Here is an 8,829-nt window from a genome sequence, read left to right on the forward strand (position 1 = left end):
CCCTCTCACTTAACTAAGGCTCTAGTGTACATGCCAAGCTTTCTAGAACATCCTGTCCCAGCACCTACCTGCAGCTCTATCCCTGGGGGCCCTCTGACACATCTTTGGCCCTACAATGTACCTTAAAGCCTTGGCCTAGGTGAATCTAGATACACATAGCTTCCTACATCCCCTCTGGATACCTGAAATCTATCCCCTCTCTCAGAATCCTCACAGACATCTACAGCCCATAAGCCATAAAATGCTAACGTACATGGGCAAACGGAAGCACTCAGCTGGGAGTGATCCACCAGCCCCTACCCTGGAGGAACCGATGCCCGCTCATGACCTTGGCTTGACCCTTTGCCCATTTAAAAACTCTGACATGCAAACAAGTCCTCAACAGCCCACCTGCAGCCTGACCTCTACTTGACCTCAGCACACATTCAAGTGCAGGGTCTCTGGCCAGGGAGGGTGCCCTGTGGGGCCAGATCCTGATACATAACTGCCTTTTGGGTACTGATCCACCTAGGTCAAAAGTGCATGTGGGGGTTCCTCTGGAAGATCCAGGGACTTTTCTCCTTCCAGTAAAACTGCCCATTCCTTCCCAGAGTACAGCCCCCAGTATTTCAGCAGAGGGGTAGGGGAACAACAGGATGGACCAGCACGCAGAAATTCCTATATCTCCTCCCCTCTCCCAGATGTTTCCTATGTGCAGGCACAGGGTTTCTTGGGGACATTTGCATGTTTCTGTGTTCCTCTGCATTCTCTCCAGAGGACTTGAAGCGGTCCTCACAGGCAGGGATGGGGTGGGGCCACAAGATCTCAGCCTGCCTCTCTAAAGTGGCCAGTCAGGCCCATTAAAGGGCTCAACAATTAACAAATGAACAGGTAGACAGGTGTTGGGGTAGGCACAAGGATAAATCTCAGGATGATAGGTGGTGAACTGAGGATGGACAAGCAGAAGGGAAGACGGGAAGCTAGGCCTGTGCAAGGGCAGGAAGGAAAGTGGGAGCGGAGAGATGGAGATAATGTGGAGAGGACGGACAGCATGGCAGGTGACTGAAGTGATAGGCAGGAGGCGGCCAGGTGGGAGATGGTTGAGAGAATGAACAGACGGGTAGGGGTAGCTGGCTATGCAGGTGGACGGCAGGGCGGATAGGGCTGAATGCAATTCATAGACGGGATGATGGACTGATGGACAGACAGGTTGGTGGCAAAGGCTGCAGTCTGGTCAGATGACTTAGACACTCGGATGAAGTGAACGAGCGGATGGCTGAGCACATAACAAAGGGAGCGGAGGTAAGCGCAGCACTCACCGAAGGCCTCCTCCTCTCTTGCCTGCATGGAGATGGACTGTGACTTCCCTTCCAGCTTCACCACCAGCTTGAGAACGTTGCGGGCAGCTGTCAGCCAGAAGTCCTCTGCTCCCAGGCGGGGATACCCTGCTCAGCCCCCAGGCTCCAGGCCTCTCCTGGTTCTGGAACCTCACCATGGCTTGTCCCATTTTGGATCCAGAACCTTATTTCTATGTCTCACTCTAGCACACCTGGCTCCTACCTCAGCTACTGAACATAAGACCCACAGTGTGGGCAGCCTGTCTCTAGAAAGTGACCTGGACTGGTTTCACTCCTTTCTACTTTCTTTTCTTTCTTTATTATTATTATTATTTTGAGACAGGGTCTTGCAGTTTCAAGCTGTCTGGCTTAAAACTCACTGTGTAGGACAGGGCTGATCTCAAATTTGTGGCCATCCTGCCTCTGGTTCCCCACAGTGGGGATTACAGGAGTGACCCACCACACATAGCCTTCTTTCTCCATTTCTGATGCTTATTCTAACCTGAGAATCAGACCAAGGCCTAAATTCTATCTCAGGTTTGGAACATAATTTAAAAGCTGCCAACTGATCTGGATCCAGATTCTGAACTCAGAACCCACATTGGAGCTGGAACCAACTTTGCCTTAGAGGCCCAGAGCCTTTTGTAGAACCTGGTCCATGCTGCAACTTATCTGGACTTCAGACTAAATCAACCCACCAACCTCTAGAACTTGCTCTAGGGTACAAGCCTGGCTCCCTAGGCTTCTATAGATGCCAGGCTTGGCCAAACTAGGAGGCTCACGAATGGAAGAGCCATTAGTGGGAGGAAAGGACCGGGGTTACAGAGGAAAGTCTACTGAGTAGGTAAGGGCAAGAGGAGAGGGCTGCTGTTTTCCACTGTGGGACAGACAGCATGAGGAAGACAGGCATGGGGCTAGAGTCCTCTTACCTATGAAGGCTTTCTTGTCATCCTCTGCCCCCAAGCGATAGCATCGTGGGAAGAAGGAGTCAGCGTCAGCCTCATCAAACCAGGGCAGATTCCGAAGATTGAGACAAAGGCCCACCTGTGGAGACAGCTGCTGAAGCGCTGGGGGGGACCCAGAGCACGTCAAGGGGCTCCCCCACCTGCAGCGTACGTCCAGGCGCTCAGGAAGACTCTTCCTGGAACCTCCAACCCACTTGTTAGGTCTCACTTGTTATCCATCTCCAAGTTTGCCCAACTGAAACGGCCCCATGTCCCTCCACCTGCCCCTTCCCATCCATGCTCTACCCAGGAGGCCTCTAGAGTTCACACCACTGGTGACATAATACAGCGGTTCTCAACTTTCATAATGCTGCAACCCTTCACTATAGTTAGTTCCTCACGTTATGGTGACCCCCCAACCATAAAATTCTTTTTATTGCTACTTCATAACTATAATTTTGCTACTGTTATGAATTATAATGTACATATATGATATGCAGGATATCTTATATGCAACCCTCCTAAAGGGGCCTTGACCCACAGGTTGAGAACCACTGACATAGTAGATGCTGGTAAATCCTTAGCACAACCTTAGACTACAGGTTGTGTTGACATTCCCATCTAAAGATGAGGAAGTGGAGGCTTGGAGAGGCGGAGCCACTCACTGAGAAACCAGGTAAGACTCAATAAAGTCAGTACAACTCTCAGGAGGCCAGGGCTCCTTCATTCACAATGGCTGATTTAGCATTTTTCTGCTTCCACATTCCATGGGAATTGAGCTCACAGTGATCATGTCAACACATGTGAGATATAGTTCCAGACCGAGGTGTGAACCCAAGAATATCTTGTGTTCCCTGCAGAATCTTCTCTGACTGCTAAGTCTGGCAGGAAGTGGGGCTGCCAGTCTGAGGGCTGGTGTTAGCTTCCCTGGGATGCCTACCTTTGTTGTGAAGGAGCCTGCTCGGGCATAATGGTTTATCATCTGATCCTTGGAAAGGAGGCGACAATCCAGCACATCACGCCTCGTAGTCCAGATGAGGTAGGGGGTCTCATTTCGAACCATGCGGGACTGGAGAGAAGGAGAGGAGATGGAGACAGGGGGACAGGGGACAGCTTCTCACTGCCCAGCTGTACAGAAAGGAGAGGAGCTGTCCAAGGTGTCCTCTTGACTCCCCATCTCTGAATATGTCATGAGAAGTCATGTGTTCCAAAAAGCTTACGCTGGCTGCTCAGCCAGCAGGCCGGGTTTCCAGCCTCCACTTGGCCCCATGTCACTCCCGAGACAGTGGCTAAGCTGCACACCACGATGCCACGCCTTGCTCTGTGACCATCAGTGATGTGCCCAGTGGAAGTGGGACCCAGACCCATGATGAAAGGAGAGAATCGACTTTAGGAAGTTGTTCTCTGACCTCCAGATATGTATGTGGCAGGTGCAGACCCATACCCACCTATACACATATCACAGACAGAGAGAACGAGGGGACCAAAATAAAATAAAGGAAGAAAAAGAAATGGCAACTTCACACACTTTACTTAGTCGGGGGGGGGGTCACACTCTGAACTCCAGTGTCGTCTGTCTCTTCACCATTCACACCCTCCACACCAGCACAGCAGCCTCTCAAGTTTTTGTGTGCATATTTTTGTGTATAGGAATATGTGCGTTTGTATGTGTGTATGTGTGTGAGAGCATGCATGCACGTGTGTGCATACAAAAGCCAGACTACAGTCTGGGGTCCCCCATCCATCTTTTTGTTATTGTTGTTTTAAAGGATGTATTTATTTCACACACATGGATTTTTTTTTTTTTTGCCTCCAAGAATATCTCTGTACCAAACTCATGCAGTACCCAGGGAGGCCAGCAGAGGGTGTCAGATCCCTTGGAACTGGACTTACAGACTGTTACGAGCCCTCATGTGGGTGCTGAGAATCAAACCTCTGAAACAGCAGCCAGTACTGTTGACCCCTGAACCATCTTCCAGTTCCCCATCTTGTTTTTGCCAAAGGGTCTCTCACTGGACTGGCACTTGCACAGTACACTATGCTGACTGGCCAGCAAGCCCTGGGGGTCCACCAGTCTCTAGCTTCTCCCCAGCACTGAGAGTGCTTTTTACCACCACATCTGGCTTTTCACATGTGTTCTGTGGAGCTTGAACTCAGGTCTTCACTCTACTGAAGGACATACCATCTTTCCTTGTCTCTTGGCTTTTAAAGCCATTTCTTACAGCCTTCATTTGCCAAAGGCAAGAGGAAGAGATGAGCAAAATAGTCTGTTCTTGGTGGGGAGAGACAGTAGAGCCACGTGAGTCCCTTACCGCTCTGTGTAGAGCTCTGTTCCCATCATTAGAGAAGCAATCCGTTTTCCCAGACTGGAAGCTAGGGTTCCGAGAAGGAAGGACACCCAACTAAATGTTCTCTGAATAGAAGCCTCCCACCTGCCCTGTCTTGCATGGTCCCAGAGTCCTCACCATCAAAGCATGCGTCCCTTCTAGGTCATCAAATTCCAGAAAACTATTTAAGTCCAACAGCTGTGTGTCCCGAAACAACTCGTTCTCATCTTCTTCCTCTGTGGATGCGGAGGGTGACGCTGTGGGACTGTGTCTGTGTCCCACAGTCCTTTGAGGTCTCAACCCTGGACCAGCAAGGAAGCAAAGGAAAAGGACTCAGGAAGGACAGCTTGTGCACAAGGAGGGACCTACTCACCATCCTCCGTGGTATCACTATCACCCATCACTGAGCTGTCTATGTCCTTCTGGGCTGGTGGTGGGATGGTGCCTGGGGGATGGACCATCTTCTTTTCTACCCAGCCCCTCTGGCGCAAGAGACACCGGATCACTGGATATCGGCCATGAATCATAAAGATCTTCTTCTGCTGTAAGGTCAGAGGTATGGACTTGCTTCAGCATGAGCCATATAGGAGGTAATGGTGAACCAGACAGGATCTCTGCCTTCAGGGAGTTTTTATATCCCGGTAGGAGGCAGCTTATAAACAAGGGAAAAATTAAACATGCATAGCTAATAGCCACTGAATACCTATTATGTGGTAAGCAGTTACGTGAGCCATTAAGAACATTTGCATTTTAATTACATACTAGAGGTGCACAGAGACTAAACAGTTTATCTAAGATCACACAGTAGTTAAGTGACACAGCAGAGATTTCTCCCTTTCTGTTTGGTGCTGGGGATTGAGCCCAGGGCCTTGCACACATGCTAAACAACACATTCTATCATTGCTCTTCCCAGCCTCAAGAGTAATACATGGTTCAAGGCAAACCGGGAAGAAGCCATGAATGCAGAGCTGAGCAAATGGCAGTTCAGGCAGTGGGGGTAGCAGGTGCAAATGCTAGCTAGAAGTCAGAAGGACCTGAGAGGCTAGGGAGAGTGAAGTCCAAAAACTGAGAGCTCCCGAGAATGCAGGGAGTATGACTGGACTGTGAGGGGCCCCACAGACCTTAAAATTTGGCCTTGCCATTTATACAAGAGGAATGAAACAACAGGGTAAGGGAGGAAGCAAATGAGGCTCTGTGAGTTTGCATGCCACTGCATGGGGAGTCAACGGGGGAGGAGGCAAGCACAGAGGCAGATCCTTAGAAGGCAGCCATGCTCTGAGTAGTTAGAATGAAGGTGGCAATGTGGACACTGGAGAGGAGGTTCTAGGCCTGAGAATAATTTTGGAGGTGTGGATGATGGATGAGTTTGCTGATAAATGGAAGGAACCGGAAGAACGGATTTCTGGCTTCTGAAATAAAGATGGGGAAACCAGGATACCGGGAGGATGGCCAAACAGGAGTAAGGTTTGAGATGCAAGTGTGAGATAGTGGTGATACAGAACAGAGGGGCTAGATCTCCAGGGTGGGGGTTGGAGACAGGAAATGGATGGTACAGGGCACAGTGTGACTCTTGGCTCTCAAGCTCAAGGAGATGGGTGTATGGAGAGGGATCCTGGGGATCGTGAGAAATCCTCAGAGGCAGCGGCCAGGCAGCAAGCAAGGGAAGCTAGTGTGGAGTCTGAGACATACAGCACCCCAGCAGGAGAAGACAGTTAAGGGCTGCAAATGAGAGTGATTTCCAATGGAAATGGGATAGAAGGGCAGGGAACCAGGGCTGAGCATGTTTTAGAGTACATCCCCAAGTACAGACAATTCAACCAAGACTACGGACCTGAAGAGGGACTGATGGTGGAGGCGGGGAACACTTACAGATGCAGGGTGTGTGGGGGGTCAGTCTTTCTTTGCCTTTTATGATTTTTTAAGGATATGAGAAACTAGAAAGAGTAGCTACCACCACCACTCCATTCCCTCCGACCTTGACGGCTCTTTCTACGTGGATTTTGGCGTTTCTGAGTCGGCCCATGTGTTGAGATCCCTTGGAGAATCCTCTCCAGAGGAGAAGGGAATCTGCAGAGATGGGGAGCAGGAACACAGAAAGCTGGGGGCTTAGCCCAGGGACTTGCCCGTCTTCCCTTGCCCCTACACTATATCCAGACGCCCAACCTCCAGAGCTTCCCAGATTGCGGTCCACCCTCGCGGCCTCTCCCTGCAGCCGCCAGGGTGTCAGGGCTGGCGGGCCGCTCTGTGCCTCACCATCAGGCGGCTGCAGGGCATCAGGCAGGTTCTCATCCAGGGTCTGGGGGACCAGGGGGCAGTCGGGATGGGGATCCGCAGTGCCGTGAGCAGTGGGCAGGAACGCCTCTCGGGCAGTGCTTAGGTGGCGCACATGCAATGGGCTGCAATCCCCAAGGCTTTCGCCGTAGTCTGACCCCTCGGGCCCGGCAGAGGCGGGCCCAAGCCATTGCAGCTTCCCTGGTGGCCGGAACTCGGAGCTGCATGCCCAGGGCCACTGGGACGGGGAACTAGGGCGGAGCTCAGGCGGCTGCGTCTTCCGGTGCCAGCTGCACTCCGAGCCGCCCTCCTGGCGGAACCAGGCGGCTGAGGGCCCCAGCTGCCCCACGCTCAGGAGAAGCGCTGCGCTGAGACCCGGCATGCGCCTCTCGCCAGGCTCGCTCCCAGGGCCCCAGTGCGCACCTCCGCCCAGGCGCCCCTTGGGCCCCGCCCTCCGTTTCTTGTCTCCTAGATACCGTTGCCCAGGCACAATCAGACTCAGGTGGAGGGCCCTCGGGGAAGCAGTTTTAGAGATCTTGACTCTGAGCCTCACTTGCCACACACCCTTGATGAGCCAGGCACTGAGGATGGACCATCAGAGTTCCTTATCTGTGCCTTTGCCCATACACTAAGACTCTGGGTAAGGGCTGTTAAGTGGCCCCTGACCTCATGAAGCTTACAGTGTGTGGAGAATGAAAAACTAGCAAAAGAAATTTAAAAAAGGTGCCGATTTAAGGGAAGCGAAAATTCAGTGAGCTGAGAGAGGGCTTCCTGAAGGTAAGGCAGTTAGGGACCTCAGGTCCTCTCAGGTGACCAGTTAAGCTGGTGTAAATGCAAAGGAGATTGGCATTATATTCTAGCAGTGAGAAGTCTCAGCAACTGCCCTGTATTGGCTGGGAACCTTTCTTCTTTTTCTCTCTTTTGGTTTTTCGAGACAGGGTTTCCCCATGTAGCCTTGGCTGTTCTTGGCTCGCTTTGTAGACCAGGCTGGCCTCAAGCTCAAAGTGATCCACCATCCTGTCTCCCAGAGTGCTGCAACACACCGCCAGCTTTGTTTTTCAATACAAGGTCTCTCTGTAATCTTGGCTGTCCTCAAACTTAAGAGATCCACCTGCCTCTAGACTGGGATTAAAGGCGTGTGCCACCATGCCCACCAAAGGCTGGAAACCTTTCTTGTGGGAATTACAGGCAGCTGGTGAGGCTTGAACCTGGTGAGGCCAGATCAGCTTTGAAGGGCCTGGCTGAAGATGACAGTAAGGTCTTTGGGGATAAATAAGAAAGCCAAGGCTGTGTATGGGTTGACAAAGATAAGGTTCAGAGCACACAACACCTCTTCAAAAAAACTTGAGAAAGTAAAAATAAATCACTTTTTACCAACTGAAGAAAGATACAGAAGTTATGCTCCATTCTGGCCAAATCTCACAGAGACAGTACATAACTTGTCTCAAAATCCCACAGCATAATCTTAGTTCTGATTTCAACACTTGTTTTGGGTCAGGGTCTCACGTGTCCCAGTGAACTTCCAACTGGACTGCCACCAGACCCAGTGCTGGGACTTGTTGCTTCAGGGATGCTGGACAAAGCAGTCTACCAACTAAGCTACATACTCAGCCTCTCGGACTTGCTGTTGGGGTCGGAAGCACCAAATGGGGGCTGGAGAGATGGCTCAGAGGCTAAGAACACTCGCTGTTCTTCCAAAGGTCCTGAGTTCAATTCCTAGCAACCACATGGTGGCTCACGACCATCTATAGTAAGATCTGGTGTGCAGGCAGAATGTTGTATAAATAATAAATCTAAAAAAAAAAAAAAAAGGCACCAAATGGAGCTATAAAGGCCACCTCTGGCGGGGTCTGTTAAAGAAGTCAAAGAAGCTGCTGCCATATCACACACCTGTAATCCCAACACTCAGGAGGCAGAGGCAGAGGCAGGCGGTCCTCTGTGAGCTTGAGGCTAGCTTGGTCTACAGAGTCT

The 8,829-nt window shown here is 51.1% G+C and overlaps 1 protein-coding gene across 8 annotated transcripts in view; it reads right to left on the minus strand.

The window, feature by feature from the left end:
* Ttll3 (tubulin tyrosine ligase like 3) overlaps positions 1-7,421 on the minus strand; it is a 22,576-nt gene extending 15,155 nt beyond the window's left edge. For 4 of the 8 annotated variants that reach the window (XM_055628439.1, XM_055628440.1, XM_055628437.1 and 1 more), the window contains exons 1-7: positions 6,841-7,421; positions 6,563-6,654; positions 4,961-5,129; positions 4,726-4,823; positions 3,201-3,329; positions 2,246-2,360; positions 1,299-1,403 (exon numbers count right to left, since the gene is read on the minus strand). In XM_055628439.1, the coding sequence (XP_055484414.1) occupies positions 1,299-1,403; positions 2,246-2,360; positions 3,201-3,329; positions 4,726-4,823; positions 4,961-5,129; positions 6,563-6,654; positions 6,841-7,240 (1,108 nt within the window). In that variant the 5' untranslated portion in view covers positions 7,241-7,421. Of the gene's footprint in view, positions 1-1,298; positions 1,404-2,245; positions 2,361-3,200; positions 3,330-4,725; positions 4,824-4,960; positions 5,130-6,418; positions 6,517-6,562; positions 6,655-6,840 lie in introns of those variants that run through there. The other 4 variants (XM_055628438.1, XM_055628442.1, XM_055628444.1 and 1 more) reach the window with 4 other exon arrangements.
* Between the last annotated feature and the right edge of the window lie 1,408 nt (positions 7,422-8,829).

The sequence above is a fragment of the Psammomys obesus genome, unplaced genomic scaffold (assembly GCF_907164565.1).
Source record: "Psammomys obesus unplaced genomic scaffold, mPsaObe1.curated_primary_1811, whole genome shotgun sequence".
NCBI classification, from domain to species: domain Eukaryota; kingdom Metazoa; phylum Chordata; class Mammalia; order Rodentia; family Muridae; genus Psammomys; species Psammomys obesus.